This window comes from Podarcis tiliguerta (genome assembly GCF_965153285.1).
Source record: "Podarcis tiliguerta genome assembly, chromosome: 5".
Taxonomy (NCBI): domain Eukaryota; kingdom Metazoa; phylum Chordata; class Lepidosauria; order Squamata; family Lacertidae; genus Podarcis; species Podarcis tiliguerta.
In genome coordinates, this window is record NC_139538.1 from 46,803,805 (window position 1) to 46,823,114 (window position 19,310).

General features: G+C 41.6%; 1 protein-coding gene and 2 long non-coding RNA genes across 5 annotated transcripts in view; 2 read left to right on the plus strand and 1 right to left on the minus strand.

Moving 5' to 3' along the window:
- The window catches only part of MXI1 (MAX interactor 1, dimerization protein), a 78,733-nt gene that overhangs the window by 29,881 nt on the left and 29,542 nt on the right, over positions 1-19,310 (plus strand). For all 3 annotated transcript variants that reach the window (XM_083441681.1, XM_083441680.1, XM_083441682.1), the window contains exon 3: positions 5,255-5,284. In XM_083441681.1, coding sequence (XP_083297807.1) covers positions 5,255-5,284 — 30 coding nt within the window. The remainder of the gene's footprint in view (positions 1-5,254; positions 5,285-19,310) is intronic.
- Positions 2,918-5,906, minus strand: LOC310678209. The gene is made up of 2 exons (XR_014511694.1): positions 5,491-5,906; positions 2,918-3,082 (listed from the first exon to the last, which is right to left on the minus strand). It is a non-coding gene; the product is annotated as an uncharacterized lncRNA (long non-coding RNA).
- On the plus strand, positions 12,893-19,174 carry LOC310678212. The gene is made up of 2 exons (XR_014511697.1): positions 12,893-14,246; positions 14,507-19,174. It is a non-coding gene; the product is annotated as an uncharacterized lncRNA (long non-coding RNA).

Here is a 19,310-nt window from a genome sequence, read left to right on the forward strand (position 1 = left end):
GTACCACTCCCTTATGCAGAAGGAGATCCACATCCAGCAATCTACGATGGCTCATGGCCATAATTTTTACAAATATTCTTGGAAAACATTAAAAATTACTTTTCATTAAAATCATAATAATATGCCCCGTGACCTTCAGGTTACTCATCTGCTTAGTTTGGGTAACTCTGCAATATTGGGTGTTTCCAGACCATTCACTGGGCCTTTCTCCAAGATGAAGCATTTTAAGCCTACACCCAACTATTAGGACTATGTCAGGCTGGAGGGGAGTGGCTTACCCAAGAGATCTGTTTGTGACTGTTCAACTATTACCTTAAAGACCTGCGCTAATTAACTTTGCACTGCCTGATACTTTGTATAAGGAATAGCAAATGCTGGGCAGCCTATTTTCTGTCAAAAGGAGGAATCCTTAGTGTGTGTTTGGGGCGGGGGGGAAGCAGGGAGGTAATCGATCCATGTCTGTGTGTGCATTTGCCCATGCCAGTGACAGAGCTAGAATTAATGATTGGCAAAGCCAGGGACATGCCTTCTGGACTGGATAATCCAGAATAAAGATTGATTTGCTTCAGTTTTCCCCATGGCTACATCAGGTTTGAATTACCAGTCCTCTGAATTTCAAATTTCGAATGAAATTATTTCTTTCTGATTTCAGTGGGGGTGGGGGGGGAGAGACAGACAGACGGACAGACGAACATCCACACTGTACATTTAAAGCTCATAACTGCCCACAAAGAATCTTTAGGTTGTTAAGGGTGCTGGGAATTGTAGCTCAGTGAGTGGCAAACTACAGTTCCCATGATTCTTTAGGGGAAGCCATGGCCTGGATGACAGAAACGTACCAGTTTGTTCTCAGACAGCTGGGGGGAGGGGGTTATTGTGGGACCCACATTTCCCACCTGTGTGCTAAAGTAAGGGGTCAGCATCGAAGAACCACATAGCCTTATGAAATGGAGGCAGCAGAGTGTAGAGCAGTGCCACAAAATTCAGCAAATATACCATGATGGAATAAAGCTTGCTTTACTGAGGGGGTTCTAAGCATTATGCTGAATTGTGACTAAGAGTGCTTCCAGATAGGAGTTTATTATGGAATTGGTGCTGCTCATGTAGGCAAGGCTTGGTTTTGGTTTTTGTTCTTTATTTTAGTTTCCACATGACATCATTGCCATTAAAATACTGGTCCATGCTTCAAAAGTAATAATAATAATATGGATCTCCCCTTACTATAGAAAATCTGATAAGTAAAAGCAGCCCATTAAGACATCTGCAATTACAGCTGGTATGGAAGCTTGTTAGCATTTTGGGGTGTGTGATTTGGGTGGGTGGCTTATAACACAACACCCCTATACTTCCATTTGCTTCCCAGTTGAGCACAATCTAACCATTTTCTTCCTGGTAGCTCAAATAATATGAGTGGGCTTATTTCCACCAACTGCGACATGCTGAAGGCACAATTTAATTTCAGCAACCTGATTAGGAAAGGCTGTTTTTCAAGATCTCTCTACTGTGTGTGGGGGGGTATGTACCTCTGAGACTATGGGCTCCTCCACATTTACCTTTTGCCCCACACTTTCTAGGCTTTAAAATTAGATAAAAATATTTATCCCTCTTGTGCAAAAACCTTGGTACTAAAAATTTGAAACAAACAAATGGAAATGTCCACCCTCCCCCACAAAAAAACCAAAAACTACAAGTCTCTATTTTTGCTTATTGTGAAACAAGATAACTAAGGCTTGCAACATTTGTGCACTTCCTGAGAATTGTTTATGAAAAGGTGTCCTGAATAGAAAAAGTTTGTGCAGTTTGTGATGTAGAAGTGGGGCAACAAACCCACATGGGTGGAAAAACGATGAATACGCAGGATTGAGAAAACTGGGGTGTGTGGAAGCCAAATACTCACACAGAGAGATTGTATCTGAATGACCCATTTGTGATATAAGGCCCCAGTCTGGAAACACAACTGCGTGCAATTGAGTCAAATCTGGTAAACAAGAATAATAAGAATTGGAACCGTTTGTGCTGTTCTGCAGCTAATCCCTTTTCCTCATCAGATTTTAGCTCCACTTCTGGCTAGCGTTATGTGTATATGTAATAAGGCTGGTACTTTGAAAAACTGTGATGTCCTGTACCAAAATCATCATTTGGGCAAACATTTCGTCCCTTCAGCCTCACAGAAATTCTGTAAATGCTGTATACAGTATTGAGGCTCTTTTCTCTGCCTTTACCAAAATAAAAATAAAAATGGAATTAATCTGGTGGTCATGTGGATATCTATAAGGAATAACAATCTGCTTAAAAAAACAAAACGCTAACTAGGATTCAGACTGCTGTTCACATACACTTACCAGGGAGTAAACCCTGTCAAGAGAGTGGGGCTTACTTCTAAAAAGACACTTAGAAGAGTGCACTGTTAGCCAAATTCTGCCTAGCATACAACTGAGCGATGGTTATGCAACCGCACAATTTAGTCACAGTCGTGGGCAATACTTAACACATGAGTGTATACGATCTAACAGAAAGTCAGGATGTTACTCCATTGAATGATTATAATTTTTAGTTTAGAGGCAATTATGAGTGTACTTACTACGAGGAAGCTATGGAAGAAATGGCAAAGATTTCTGAGGAGAGAATTCTGATTATACCTCAAGTTACCAAGGAGAACACTAGATGTATTTCAAAATGCTTTCTATTTTAAGGATTGTTCGTCGTAATAGTCTGACAGGATATATTTAGAAGCGGCAGAGGTCCCCCCCCTCCACCCCCCCTTCCTTGTCTGGGAAAATTCATACTACTTTATGCCAATATGGTTATAAATCACATAATAAACTTTCCAGTTTCATGGAAAAATGGCAACCCTCCTCAGCTTTGGTGTCTGATAGAAGGAAGATAAGTAATAAAGAGTCTCCTGTGTGAGAAGAAATAGGGAGAGCCTGCTGTTTTAATTTTGTTCCCAGCGGTGGGCCGAACTTTGTTCTTTCAGCGCCAACCTTCATGACTGTCTTGATTATAATGTTGGAATTCAATCCCTTGCATATCTTTGGGTTTGGAGCCATTAATGGAGTCTCCAGGAAGAGGGAGACATCTCCTGCAGGAACATAACAGTAAATAAAACTAATAACACACTGGATTTACACACAGTAATTTACACACAGATTACTCGAATGTGTAAGTTCACAACAGTGTCAGATTTTATTTCTATACCTTTAGATGCTGCTGCTTGAAATACAGTTCAAAGGATAGCATAGCATGTGACAATAGGGTCCCATTGTTTTTACATTTGATTTTACTCCAAATGCTCATACATCTTTAGGCTAAAAAAAAAGTTCATTGAATGTTGCTGGTTTTCTTTTTACACTTGTGCATTCTGCTCTAGGCTTTGTAATAATTTGCACAGTGGGAGAGGAGCCAGGCGTCTGTCCATCAGAACATAGGAGACTGTGCTTCTTAGAACCAGCTACCAAATTCCTGACAATATTATAGTTAGTGGCTTATGCATGTAGCCATCCATTCAGTTCCAGGTTGGAGGTGTGAGTAATTCAGATTAATCTTTGTGTATTCTACTTGCCCAGCAAAAGTTGGCCCTGTTCACCAGTTCCCCTACCCTTATTTCTTAAGAAGCTTCTGATTTAATAGAGGAATCGCCATTGAGTTTGGAACTACTGTAGTTTTGAAGTCAATTCTGTTGTCATTTGGATTCTCTGCAAGGATCTTTTTAAGATGTTGATAGAGTGCCTCTCCCTATATCAGCCTGCCCCTTTCTTAAGATCCAAGGAGTGTCTTTAGCATGTCCTATCACTGGTGGAGATGTGGTATGTGGTGATGCAGAAGAGAGCCTTCTCTGTGGTGGCACCCTGTTTGTGGAATATCCTCCCCTCAAGTGAGATTGGCTCTGACAATATTGTTTCACCAGGTCAAAACCTATTATTTGCCCAGGCATATTATGGTTTAGTTGCTTATTAGCCTGCTTTGTTATTTTTACCTCCCTCTATTTGTTTTGAGGGTTTCGGTGCTGGTTGTATGGTGGTTTTTAAAGTTTTGCACCCTGGCCAAGTATCTGTAGATGAAGGGTGAGTTATAAATATTTTTAATATATTAAAAGGAAATAGTTGGCCTTCAACCAAGTGTGATGTCAATTGGCAAACAAATGGATATTTCTTTCTATTCTTTTTCTAAGCCACTCACCTCTTATTTTAAGTTAGTCTATCATAAAATATACATGCTGCTCTCAAATTCTTTTATGTCAATTTTTTTTTAAGTCATAGGATCTTGTTGGTTACGGTTAGCACTTTAAATAATATAAAGTTTGATGGGATCTAAACATGCATTGTCTCCTGCTTCCATTATGTTATCCATGATGTAGGCCAATAAAAAACAAACTTTGCAGTCTCTTCCACTGTTTCAACTTCTGATTTGTTTACGGGAAGAAGTGAACAGATGATCAGTGGGAGCTGAAATATGATCTGAGGAGCCTCATGAGTGCAGTGGAACCTCAGGTTGCGAACGTGATCCATGCAGGAGGTACGTTCGCAACCTGCAGTGTCCGTGTCTTCGCACGCACGTGACACGATTTGGCGCTTCTGCGCATGTGCAAAGTGTGATTTAGCGCTTCTGCGCATGCGCGAGCACTGAAACCCAGAAGTAACCCGTTCCAGTACTTCCGGGTTTCGGCACATCCGTAACCCAAAAATGCGCAACCCACAGCAATCGCAACCTGAGGTATGACTGTACTCAGGGCTTTCTCCCAGATCTCTGTTTTCATCTTGTGGTAGTTAACCTGTGTAAGCTGTATCATAACTCTAAGATTCTGTGGGCCCCGCTGCTTCATACAGGGCACTGGTGGTGACTGAAACAATGAGCAAGTGAAATGAATGAAAATCCCAAGCCTTGAAAACCGTTGGTATAATAAGATCTAGAGCTCCAAATATTTAAACAATAATCAAGGACCTGTACTTGTAGGGTCAGTAAGTACCATATTTTTCCGTCTATAAGACGCCCCCTATTTTGGGGGACTCCAAATTAAGAAAACATCCCTCAGCATTACCAGTGTATAAGACGAGCCCCAATTTTAAACCTTTTTTTTTTTTGGTTAAAAACCCTAGTCCTATACATGGAAAAATACGGTAGTTCTTTGTGTGCATAGTTGAATGTGCTGCTCTGATCCATTGTAACTAATAGAGAAAAACTGCTCACAGTTTAGGGGAACTGGCTCTTGAAGTTATAAAATGGCTAATCCTTTTCTTCTTGGTTTATCTTCCAGATCTACGCACAACGAACTAGAAAAGAACCGGTAAGTTACTGATAAACTGTCTTCCTGAAAATGCAAACTTTTATCAGTGTGTCTAAATGTTAAGCCCTTCAGTTTGCCCCGGCAGCCTGGAAATGCCACATTGCACCAGGTGAGTGCTTTTTTCAAAACAGAACAAAACAGCGTGCACACACAGACATACACAGACACACACACACATCCATGCAAAGAAGAAGTACCTCTCTTACCCTCCCCGAAATGCAAAGAAGTGACCCATTTTTGCAGCTCATCTGTATGCAGAAGAAATACTGTTTCTCTTCTCTTTGCAAACTGAAATCTGATTGGGTCAGTGTCCATACATGAGGTTGCTAGGGTATCGGATTTCTCAGACACTACATGTTAAGGCCTGTCATAATCCCTGCCTATTGCAGGGAAATGGCATTGTCCAATGGCTTTTAAATCTGGCTAGCCATTGCTCCTCTGGAGTGGTGCTCTTGCAACGTGCTTCAGGATGCAGCCCGCTTATCCTTGAGCCCAAGTTTTTCAGCAAGCCATGCAGTTTTGTTGCTTGGCTAGCTCTACTCTATGACTCATCTCCTTTGTAACAGGAGTTAGAGTAATATAAATACTACTGAGACAACAGGGACTTAGTTCACACGCAGATCGGGTTATGGCATTGCTTTCAGGATGCTATCATTGTACCCAGGCTTCCTATTTATAAACGTATCTTCAGGATTGGGGAGGGTGGGTGTAGGGAGGCTGGTTGAATCACTGTTCCCAGGCTCGCTGATATGGTCCTGTGGAAGGGAAAACCTCTTGCATGGGAAGGGGAGACTTGCTCAGACCGCCTTCCAAATCCACTGATAATGAAGAGGGGACCTCAGGCCTGGTGCTCCAATGAGACCCAACCACCTGTCTGGCTGTTGGCCACACCCTTCACAAATTCTGCCTCATCAACTCCTTGAACAGGTGCGGAAAACCCTTTTGCTCTCCAGATGTTGCTGAACTACAACTACACCAGCCCCAGCAAACCTGGATGATGGTCCGAGGTGATGGGAGTTCAGTCACATCTGGAGGGGCAAAGCTTCTCCACACCAACCTCTGAATGTCTTTTGCCTGCCCTCGTACTCTGTATCTTGCTTGCCTGGGTGGAGAATAGAGAGGGGGCTGTATGAGTGTGGGTAGAAATTAGCTTCCTGTGCAAAGGTAAACTTCACCTTTGCTGCCTTGCTCACTTTTGCCTCAGGCCCTCTCCACCCCCGGCATGTGGCCCTCTGGTAAGGTGCTCAGATTGGAGCCCAACCCTCGGTCTGAAACGGGTTCCCCCCATGCCACCCGCAGCAGGGGCATCTCCAGCTTAGCATCCTGGCTAAAGACACAGCCACAACTCTCTGGCTGGAACAGCAGAAGTTAATGTGCTTCCACAAAATCAAAAGGTTCTGTGTGCACACCAGCGTCCCTCTGTCACAGCAGCGCTTTGTAGTTTTTGTTTTGGTGTCCTGCCTTGTCCCCTGACATCGCAAGCCTGTTCTTTGTGGGTTTCCTGTGTATGTTTACTTCCTTCTGCAAAGGGCTGGGGGTTGGGCCCGTTGTTGTTGTCGTCTTGAGCTGAGCTTGCAATTTCAATTAACGATAATGCTAAAAGTGCACACAGCTGTATGCTTTTGAGGCACCAATAGTTTTGTGAGGGGGAGGGGATTTTAGAAAGGGGGGGAAAAACACTAGGGGAAATTCCGATAGGTCTGTGGGAATGCAAAGGAGGTCAAGTTCTGAAAGAAAACAGAGGGGAGGGAGCAACAGATGCATAGGCACAAAATCAAATGGGAGAAGCTGGGCTTTATTTTCTCGCCTGCAAAGGGCCATCGACCACAGTGGGAAGGATTCAAGAGCCCTTTTTATGCATTCAGGTGTAGAGGGGTGGGCTTAAAGTGGACATGTGTGTGTGTGTGTGTGTGAGAGAGAGAGAGAGAGAGAGAGAGAGAGAGAGAGAGAGATCCTTCATGTGTTCAGTGCAGAGGGGGCTCTAAACAATTTTCAGTTGAATCTGGATACACTCCACCCTGTGATTGGAACCCTTGTACAAAGGGAGGCTTCTGGGCATGCTCAGTTGAATGCAGCCAGAATCTCCATGGGAACCCAAACATGGAGAACTTCAGGCCTCTCTATCTGACTTTTTAGGCTCGGCCCCCAGGTCACACCCCTGTTTACTACACAGTTTTCACCCTTATGCATTGTTTTGAGTGCCCAAAGAGGACTTGGGAAAGAGGTAGGCAGATGAGGAAGATATCAGCTGGACTGTGTATCTCTCTCTCTCTCTCTCTCTCTCTCTCTCTCTCTCTCTGTGTGTGTGTGTGTTCCCCACCTAAAGCTCTTCTGCTCTGTAGGAAGAATCCTGATGAATTATTAGATTTATTTTTTTTGGAAAATATTGCTAGTATGATTAATGAAACTTTCTTGCTAATGAGCAACCTGGTATGCTGAATGGGTACTGATAACTGTAATAAATGAATAGGTGCTACGGGCCATGGATTGAGAGAAGGGGTACTGTAACGCTGTTGCTCATCAAAAAAAGGGAACATCACAGGAAAGGAGGAAGTACCCAAGTTGCAAAGAACTGATATTAATGTTTACAGAAGTCACATCCATGCCACACCATATATTTAAAGCGCTCTTGCGCCACCTTAGCAGTCATGGTTCCTATGCAATTGTACCTCTGCCAAGGGGTCTCTGAACAACTTTCAGCCTCCTTAACATACTACAGTTCCCAAGATACTTTAGCAGCATAAGAGTGCTAAACTATGATAACTAGCACAGGATATTTCTGAGATTTTGACTTCATGATGTATTCCTAAAAGCTACTGGGGGGAATAGTTACAATTTTAGCTTTTTGTGGGTATGCCTAAATAATGCCCTTTGGTCAGTATCTTTATCGCCCCAAAGGACTTCCAGTGGTACCTTGGGTTACAAACGCTTCGGATTACAAACTCCGCTAACCTGGAAGTAGTTACCTTGGGTTGTGAACTTTGCCCCAGTTTGAGAACGGAAGCAGCGGGAGGCCACATTAGCAAAAGCGCACCTCAGGTTAAGAACAGTTTCAGGTTAAGAACGGAACTCCGGAACGAATTAAGTTCGTAACGCGAGGTACCACTGTATAGGAGTCCTAATGGTGTAGAATTTAGATTTATCACGAGGAACATAGTAGCCTTGTTAAATTTGGACATCTCCTTGGGAGGGGTGGGGAAGAAAACTGTCCGCTATTTCGTGCATTTAAGAAACACATAGTCACAGTGCATTGCAATTTATAGATCCCTATTACGAGCCAAGTTGCTGTATGCTGTGTTTCGGTTTCCTGTCAGTGGGTTGGAGCCAGGGCAGGAAGACTGAAATATGTAATGTGGGGAGAAGTTTCTGCCAACCTAGTACAGCTAGAGAGCTGCAAAGCTGAGCATGCTGCCATTCAGGAACCTCACATCATGTATTGTTTACTTTCTTAAACTCTTCTTGTTTTATTTCCTTTGCCCTTCACAACAAGAGCTAAAAATCCCCAGTGTGTGTTCTTTATTCTCTTTTGTGTTATGTCAGCAGCATTGAACTTGGGACGCTTTTAAAATTAGTTTTGCCCGTTTTTGGTTTCGTTATACGCTGTCCCTCCATTACGTGTGTGTGAGGGGGAGGGAGGAAGCGAACACAGTAAAATGGGAGCAGTTCCCTGAGGTATGATTCCATGTTTCCACGTAAATATTGCAGTCACAGAGCTGGGTCCGGTCTCTTTGATCTTTCCCACCTGCCAGCTCCCTTTTCGCAAGGGTTAGATTAGGGAAAGTTCCATGCAGGTGGCCCCATCCATATGGCTGTGATATACACAAACATCCTCTCTTGCAACAGCAGAGGATCATGTTATGTGGTTCTTGCACTGTTCTGTGTTTGTGAAGGAGCTTTAGAGAATTTAATCTCGACTTTCAGCCTTCAGAACTTCTAACTGTAAAAGCTCAGAGCAGGTTTGGAGATGACTAGTCTTCTCAGACTTATCTTCCATCTTGCTTTCAATGAATAACCTCCTTCACCCTACTCCTGAACACTGGCATCCAACGTTGCCCTAATGCTTTGGAGCAATACTTTGCGCCCTATTCCAGTCATGCTCAGCTATTGAGAAAGCAGTCTGGGTTCACTGTAGGTTCCCACAGCTTTATCACTGGAGCAAAGTGCTGCTTTTGGGTTGGTGGCATTTTGCTTGAGGAGTAACTTTTGCCTTCACTTGAAATGCATTCTGTGTTTTTATATGTTGGATGCTTACAAGGATATCAGTAGGCCACTAGCAGGATAGTGATTGGCTCAACACCTGAAGAGCACAAGGAAATAGGCAGCAGGTAGTGAGGTGCAGGGTGTTTGGGGGAGAGGGCGGTGGCAGGGTTCTCTGGCTTGTGTCCCTTTTCTCAAGCCGTTTATGCCAACAAAATTTAATGGACACCCTTCTGGTGCAGCTAAAAGTAGAAGTAGCTAAAACAGTCACCTGAGAACCAGACAGTGTGTTTTAATGCTAGTGGAGAAATCTCCTTCTGGGCTCCAAGGCAAACAAAAGGATTGCTTCACCTTCAGATTTTCATTGCTCTCTATCTGTAGCGTCTTTAAGTCTGCAACTGTCTGCAGACTTAACATTGGCAAAGATAAAAGCCCTGAATCTAATGGCTTTGTTGCAGGCAGTTGCTCCTTTTTGCTTCTTTCTCTATTCTCCCCCCACCCCCTTGTGGAGATTATTTCCTTTTTGAATCCCCCTGTTATCTCCATTATTGACATACCCTGTAATTTTCAAAATTGTCCACTATTAGGTCCCTGACTCAGTTTCTTCCCCCTTTGTCTGCAAGTGGGTGCTTGTCTGGTGTGGTGTTTAAATTTTATTTTAACCCCTTCTGGTCAGGCAGGTGTGGCTTTTAAAAACATAGGCACAGAAATCATAAGCTTTGCTAACATCCCTCTTCTTTGCGTTAACCACTGTGTAGCATGATGTCTGCGCTGAGCTTAATGTTAACCATGGTTTGCTTTAGATTGGGTTTGTAAACCATCGTTGGCTTCTCACGCCTGCTCTACCAGCTTGGATTCAGTATTGTTCATAGCCCTATTTGCTTTTCCTAGATGCCTCTGTTGCATGGGCAGCTAGCTTTGGGCTGTGTACCATATCCATCCCATCCACCCCTCTCTGTTTTACACTCAACTGGCTTCACTGGTTTCTGGCTGGAAGCCAGATGGTGCTTTTTTCTATTAGCATTCTAACTCACTTGCTAATCTCTCTGCCCCCCTCCTTGAAATTCTACAAGATTGCTTCAAGTGGGCCTGCTCACTTCAGTAAACAAGCTGAGACTATGTCCATTGGCGGCACTTTTTATAAATTCTTGGGACAAATATTTCCCCAGTGCTTGCTTTCTGCACTTTTCCAAAGTGTGCAGCTTCGTTTAAGCTGTGAGTCAAATCTGTGAGATGTGTTTTAATAGTCTCTCCACCCACAACCTGCACATTTTTGAAACGTGTGCACGTATTTAAAATATTTATATCCCATCTTTCAGCTGAAGTTCCATTTGGACCCAGACATAATTCACTGTTGCTGCCACTGTGTGTGAGAATACCAAACAGAACAATCCTGACCTTAACCTCCCTGACTCGTTTTGTAAATAAACTCAGGAAAACTAGATCAAGTATTTCACATTCATTTATATCATATTCCTAAGTGTATGGTAAAATCTGCACGCATTTATTTCCAGTACTTCATATTAATAACTTGTAAGAGAAAGTGCTAGACGCAAATCTTATTCTTCTGTTATGTTCAGTTCTTAATAGACTTGTAGCAGTGTGCTTTCTTTCTTTTAGAAAGAAAAGACCCTGAATTTTACCCAGCAATTTGGATCTTGCAAATTATAGCTTAAATTTGCGAGTGATGTATGACTATTTTAAAGTTTTGCATGGAAGAACCTAAGGGCTTTGATTTTCTGGTACCCTATTCAGAATAAATGTATGTGTATTTATTGGTATCCATAGTACATTCTGAGTACATAGTGCACTTTTAAAAACTAGAATGTGTGTAGTTTAATTTCAGGTTCTTTAGTTTCAGGTTCTAGGACTTGGCTGTGTACAAGTTTTGTCTCCCTTAATAACATATCTGTTTTCTCAAGTTGTCCCCTCACTGGATGAATTTACCCCTCGGTAAATTCTTCCTTGCTTCTCTGTATAGTGTGCACTTTGGGAAAATCTGCGTGTGATGTTATCATTTATATGTTGGAATAGCTGTGCCCACCTGATACACAGTAAAGCCTCTTCCCTTTGATGAAAGTGGTAGCTTTAGGTATGAGCTGTCAGCACCTCTGCTGCCAGAGAGTTGAAATGTGGTTCTGGGAAAATCTAGATTCACGTCTAGTCAGCCTTATACATTCTGGATAACCTTGGGGACTGGCTGCCTCTCAGCCCCAAGCCCCCACGTGCAAAAGGGAATTGTTGTGACCTTGTTCAGACGTTTCTTGAGTTGATAAGCAAAATAATTATTGTAAAACACTTTGAAAATGAAATACTGCTGTATAAATGATTGATAATGCAGGAGCAAGCCATTTTTATCCTCACGTATTTGACTAGCTGTGATGAATGTTTCATTTTGGAGGTGAATCAGAGCACTTCTAAATGGTGAATCTCCTTTTGTAAAGGAAGCGTGCATAACAAAAGTACATAATTTGCGTGGTAAGCCTGCTATGGGAGTGGACAAAGCACTTTTTAAAATATACAACCTTATTTTGTTCCCTGTCTTGTTTTGTGGAAACCAGTTTTGTTACAGCAGAAACTGGCAGTGTGTAACACTGATTTGTTTATAGACACCGGTAACGCCACTAAGCCATTTCTTCCCTCCTCCCTGAAATATTGTTTAATTGTTTTAAAATTGATTCTACATTTCTAAAGAAGCAAAATGTACATGCAGCACCCTGAGGTAAAGTTACAAGAGCCCACTGAAGTATGAGGTGAGGGGCAAGGAAAGATAACTTGAGTCACTGGCCATTATATCAGTCGAACGTCCTCAAATGCATATATGTCTGGTGGCACCTTAAAAATTTGTAAATTCTGGAACAAGTGGTTTCAGAGGAATGCTCAAGAGATGCAAAAGAAAGAAAAACCCTTTTCTGTCATTGCTTGATGAGATCCTGGAGGATCTGTTTATGTTACAGACCTGAAGTCTTAGCTGTGTTTTCCACAAAGGTAGTGGGATCTGCGGAAACTGGTGGCATTATAATCCTGAAAGTTGGGTGCTTGAATGGGTGGAAGGATTATATATTACTACACCTACTTAACCATTTGGCCCAAGAGAGCAAGAAATGGATTTCTTGCCAAACCAGTGCTCCTACTGGCATCTTTGCACTGTACCAGCCTTGCCCTTCCCCTTCCTGGCAAGCCGCAGTGATGCAATTGACTGGAGGTCAGGTGAGTGTGCCATCCCACTTTGCTGTCTCCTACTGCAAGTTGCTTTTAAGATGGGCCGAATAGCCTTGGATTAGGTTATGTCTAAAGTCTGTTGGACTGAAGGTGGACATCCAGTGTGGAAAGGAAACTTGCCTGCAAGTTTCGGGATGGTAGTCTGGTTCTTTAGCCACGTGACTGCTTTGCCTTCCTTGAAATCTGTGCTGTTGTTGTTTCCCAACCACAAGAGTTGTTTCCCCTGTTGCTACAAAGGCAGTAACTGATACAGCAGCTGCAGCTTGATGAGTGCACACTACAAACATTATAGAAAGGAATAAGACTCCCTTCCCATCCCGATTCCTGATTAGAAGTATGTTCAGGCAGGTAAATGGAGTGTTGAAATTGACTTGTCCGAATCTCAAGCAGCTTCAGGCCTAGTTAATTCCACTCAAGAGAAGCTTAGAAAATGTGGTTGGAAAGCTATACTATATGGAGAAAATGGATTTTAGAAATAAGATAATATTTTCGGGCTGGTGTGCTACTGCTTTGTGGCTTAGCTCATTTTGTGCTTAGAGATGCATGATTAAACAGGGGTTACGCACATTCCATTGGGTGCTTCAAAAACCACTCCATGCCTGGGGAACGAGTTTTGGGGTAGAATGAGGCCTGCCAAGATTCAAGGAACTTAAAATAAAATCAAGAGTTTGCAGTGCTGCAATTCCAGAAATCATTTCAAGAACAAAGTAAAGACATCCTTGAAATGATGGTATGTTAGTGTTTAATGGATTTGTGGCATGTTTAATGGTTTTTTCCAATAAGAACAGTAGTTACCTTCAGTCCCCTAAAACCTGTGCATTCTCTTACTGTGACTATAATTGTGCATGCTCTTGCATTCAAATCTGATATTGAAACTGTTGACAATTCAGTTTTTCTCTCTTTTCTTCATAACTTGGATTTGTGTCATTGCCTGTGGCAAGGTAAAGGGGGCAATGAGCCAACAGTTTAGTTACAGGGAAAGAATTATAGATTTATAACAAGCTATTAATATGTAGGGAATGTAAGCCCCACATCTATGAGCTGAATAACTACATTCTGCAACAAGAATGTGTTCTATCCATTCAGGAATTGTACATGTTTACTTTCTTTGCATTATTAGAGCTGAGGCCACTGCATTTCTTCAATGCAGGGCTTTACGTATTATTTACTTAAGATACTGGATCAGTGGCAGGTACTGCATATAAACGTCAGTGCCCAGGAATATGGGAACGAGCCAGATCTCAGAGATATCACCTGAGCCAACCACTGGGTCTGGATTTCCAGCTCATGTTTAGGTTTGTTCAGGCAAGGGATTCTGATGGAGCAGCTTGTTTGTTGCACATCGCATTGCTCCATAGACCCATGAGCATCACCACACAGAAACCACTTGGGAAGTTCTGGCGAAGAGAAGATGAGGTAATAAGAGCATAATTTTGCCAACCTATCAGGAGTGCTTTAGAACATAAACAACTTATGTTCCTTAACTATCTCATTCTTTCCTACATAGCAGGAAGATAACCCAAGCAAAGAATATGCACATACCGTATTTTTCGCTCTATAAGACGCACCAGACCACAAGACGCACCTAGTTTTTGGAGGAGGAAAACATGGAAAAAAATATTCTGAATCTCAGAAGCCAGAACAGCAAGAGGGATCGTTTCGCAGTGAAATCAGCAATCCCTCTTGCTGTTCTGGCTTCTGGGATAGCTGCGCAGCCTGCATTCGCTCCATAAGACGCACACACATTTGCCCTTGCTTTTTAGGAGGGAAAAAGTGAGTCTTATAGAGCAAAAAATACGGTAGCTGTTCTGATAAATAAAATCATGAATGTTTGTGAACATGATAAATATACAGTAAATATACAGACATTCACAGATGCATGAATTCTGATAATAGCATGCAGGTGATAAGTCAATTTTATATGGTATGCTGGTTGCTATGATATCCATAAAGTTTGGTATCTTTCTGTGCAGACACCCATTTAAAATATTAATACCGTGTTAGGGAAATGAGATACACTTGCAGCCGAAGTGCAGCTTTGAAGGAACGGTGCAGACTATGTACAAAAACTTTTAAAATGATGGGGGGGCGGAAATCAAGTTTGGTGATGCTAACAGGTAGTGGCATATAATGCCCATTTTTAAAAAGCTGGATCAAATTAAGGGAGTACATTGCATATTGTTAACCCCAAAGAGTGAACATGCTTGTTTGCTACCATTGTTTCGTAAGTGCCTATCTTCTCACTTCTGAGCATTTCTGCACCAGAATTGGCAGGTTCATGGAAATATTTGCGCCACCTCATGTCCATGCACCAAAGCATTTTTTTTTCCCTTTTGAAATTTTGGATTTAGAAAGGTTAGGTAGGCTGAGTGGTTTTGTTTGGCTCTTGAAACTTGATGCAGAATTCCTTCCTTTTTAAGGCAGATCGGATGGATGGATGGATGCATAGACAGAAGTAGGTGGTATCTCAGAAATGGTGTATCCTAAGAACAAGGATTGACTTAAAATCCTTGGAGCAGCCATTTCCAAAGCTGCATTCAGTGATAAGTCCAGAGCTTGATTATTGAATTACACCTGAAGTATTTTTAGGAAAGCAAAAACTTCAGTATAAATCAAGCTAATCACTAAGTGTAGCTTTAGCTTATACTTATAATGTTTTATACAACAGCATACTAATAATTGTTGTGTTATGAAGACCTTGAGCAACAGACCCTGCTTTGTACGATACAGATATTGGAGCTAATCTTGAGAAATGATTTTCTATATTCTCAACACTTTGAAAAGAATTAATTTGTTTCTGTGGGTAGACTGTCATATGGGGTGAATCTGTACTGAGTCATGTACCGTACTGAGTCAAGCAATTGGTTATTCCAGGCATGACTCAGTTTAGATCCAAACCTTATTAGTGCCTGTTACTAATAGTACTATTTAATTTCTGTTCCATGTCAAAGCAGGTTATAACTTAGCCCGCATCCCCTCCTCATCTTGCAATAATTTTGTCAGGTTCATCACACTGGCATAGCTGCTTAACCAAAGCTATGCAGTGAACGTCATGTCTGAAAATCAATCCTCATGTTACGCTATTCTTGACAAAGGGGTGTGTGGCACCCCTCCCCCTTCCCATGTCTCCTACAACCACAGTCAACAATACATTGAGATTCATATATTTAGGTGTGTGCAACAGGAGGAACATAAATATTTTTATTTCTGCAGATGTCCAGGATCTCTTCTTTTTCCCCATCTGCTTTTGTTCTTCAACGTCACTGTCTGATGCTCCTTTTGTTCAGCTCTTCACTTTCTTTCCGCCAACATTCCCACTTTCAGCACAAGGAAAAGGAGCCATTTGCAATGAAGCAAAGCTTCATTTTCATGATACGTTTTGACTGTAGAATTCGAATTGTGTATTGGAAACTTCTACCAGGTTTTTTTGTATTATTTTACATATTAGTTGCTCAGTAAAAAAGAGTCTCTGGGCAACTTGCAAAAACTTAAGAACCAAGGGCCGTAGCATAAAAGCGAAAAGTACACATCACAAGAAAACCACCCTCAGCCCTTTTTTGTTGGTGATCCATTTCAACCTTGCTTTTCATGATCTCCTGTTTATTTAAAAGGCATTTCTAAACCACTTGATCTTTTTTTTAAAAAAAATATCACTAAGCGGTGTAGAATTATAGATGACCAAGGGCCATCTAGACCAACCGTCTTCAATGCAGGAATCTCAACTAGATCATTATGTACAATATGAAACCAATATCCATTAAAACAAAATACAGCCTAAACCAATAAAACAATATAGAAACATATAAAAGCCAATAAAACAGATTTATTTGTAGACATAAATCTGTGTCCAGTCTTACGGATCAGACAAAACCTGGACAAAAGGAAGTATTTACAAAACGTCTGAAGCAACTAAGGGCAGAGGGAAGGGCATTCCACAGAATGAGCAACAGCAGAAAACGCTGATATTTCTACACATAATCTCTCTCTCTCTCCCTCCCGCCACCTCCACCCATGTTTCAAAGGTTCCAGTCTTGTGATCATTCAACTTGGAGGAACCTGGAGGTGCAGTTTACATCATCATCCCAGCTACGGGCCAAAATGTTTAAGCCAAAGCCTCCTGTCACTCATTTTGTTGGGGCATCTCTATACGCTGCTCAATACTGCACTAGCCTATGGTCATTCACTAAACTGCCCTCGTTATTAGGAGTGGATGTTGGGTGATATGAAATCTCTTTCTGGGGTGTTCGGTCTCATGGGGCTGTTTCACATAAGCAAATTATCTGCTGGTGCTGCAGTCACTGAATGATGAACATGCATGTACGAACTTGCCCTAACATATCTGGTGAGGCGGATTGTGAAGTAGAATTGCACAGATACTAAACTCGATTCCATTTTCTGTTATGGGGGTGGGGGGGAGGACATTTCCTATGACGCTTAAGTATTCTGCCAGCAGCACCATTTCCCCAGACCTATCCATAGTGTGTCATTTATAGTCCGTGCGGTCAAACCACTAAATAATAGTTGTGGGTGTGAAGAAACAGTGCCACAACTGTGCTTTACAAAGGGAGAAGCTTTTAATAGGAGCTATTTTGAGTCAGCCTGGGGAAGGAAATGGAGGAAACCATAACTGCTTTGGAGAGATATTATTTATAAAGGCTTGTTATATCATTTGAGGGTTCCCCACCCCCCTGTTCATAAAGGGTGTGTGCTAACACTTGATTCAGTCTTTGGAGCAGGATTCTTTCTTCCCTCCGTGGTACCTTCACAATCTTGGAGATCTGATGTGGTTTATACCATGGTAGTTTGGCTATGGCAGAGGGCCTATTGTTCTGCTTCTATATTAGATACTCTGCATCCAATACCAAGCAACAAACATATACTCTTTGAGGGCAGGGAGGTATAATCTGATTATGTTTAGGCAGTATTAGTGCTGCTACTGAAATTGACAAATATGTCCCTTAAGAGATTCCGCAACAGCCTTGTACCCTGTTCAACATTCCTGGCAGCCTTCTCAGATGCATAGTGCTTCCCTCAAAGCTAAGGTTCCCACCATTTTGAACTGGCCTGGCTTCTGTACTGCTAATGATAGGTCTGAAATGCAGAAATTTAGCAGCTAACATTTTCCTGCCTTGGAAAGCTTCACCTGTTTACTTCTGCGTTTCATTACTGGCTTTGATCCCGTGCCTTAGAAGGTCAAATCTGCAGGCATACGCCAAATCTCTTTGGGAAGAGAGCTTTGGGAAGTTTCATAACTTCCTTCATGCTATAGTAGTGGGTGTTTTGTGTGCTTGCAATATCTGTATTCCCATAGCATTTTCTTTTCAAACTCTTAGGATCAAAATATTCCCATCTGATTCCGTAATACGACATTTTTGGCTTCAAGGCTTGTTCAACAGTCAAGAGTTATTTGGCACCCACCATTCTTGAAGTCTAAAAACCTGTTTATTTGTGGATCCATTTTTAGCCTGCCTTTCCCCCAAGGACCTCGGGATGGTGCATTTGGTTATTTCTCCACTTTATCCTCACAGCATCTCAGTGAGGGTAGACTAAGCTGAGCAAGAATAACAGGCTCAATGTCACCCCTAGAAAGTTTGAACCAGGGTCTTCCTGGTCTGATACACTAACCACTGCACCACACTGGCTTCTAGATTTTGTGCTGCAGTACAAAGAGGCATGCAAAACAATCTTTGGGAAATGTTACAGAAAAATAAGTAGCGGCATTCCATGAATCGCTCCACAAACTGAAATCTCCTGACAAAAATAGGTTATTGGGTTCCCAGAAAACAGAATGAGTTACAGAACTGTATGAAGATTTCAAACCAACTCTGCTACACTCCTTCAAAAAAGGAGTTGCAGCTATATGTTTGGTGTTTCCAAGCTTTTTTTAATAAATAAATTAACAGAAAATGTAAGAAATGTAATATAACCTCTGTACAGTGCAGAGTTGATGAATTACATTGTTTATTAATAGTGCAATCCTATACATGCTTACTCTGAACTAAGTCCTGCTGTGTTCAAATGGGGCCTGGTCCCCAGTAAGTGGGTTTAGGATTGCATTCTCTTATTCTACTACTGGTGAAAAGAAAGTGAAACCATTCCTTCTCAAAAGTATCCAGTTTTACCTTTAACATGTGTTAAAATCTGTAAGGTTATATGTAGTTGTTATCTATACCCAAATTCATTCATCTAGTCACACCTAGGTGGAAGTAACTTCTTTTTTTAGTCTCTTGCAATCAACATTTGTTTCTTTTAAACAATTCAAATTAATTTCTAGCTTCTGTGACATCATACAATCACCTCTTTTCATATGATGCAGTTTGCCCTGCATGTTCTAATTGGGCAGTAATAAATTTGTGTAGGAAAAACGCATATTGTAAGGCAAGGATGTTTATTTTACAGCAGGTATGTGTCACAGAAAATTTGTACACAACATTTAGGTGCTAAAGCAAAAAAGTACTACTTATGTAAAAATACATATTTTCACAGCTGCCTTACAGGATATTTTTCTCTAGGCGGTATACAAAAATAAAAACACAACTCTAATAATAGGACATAAAACACAAATTGCAGCAGCCTGCAAGTAGCAACTACAGACTAATCAAGCCTT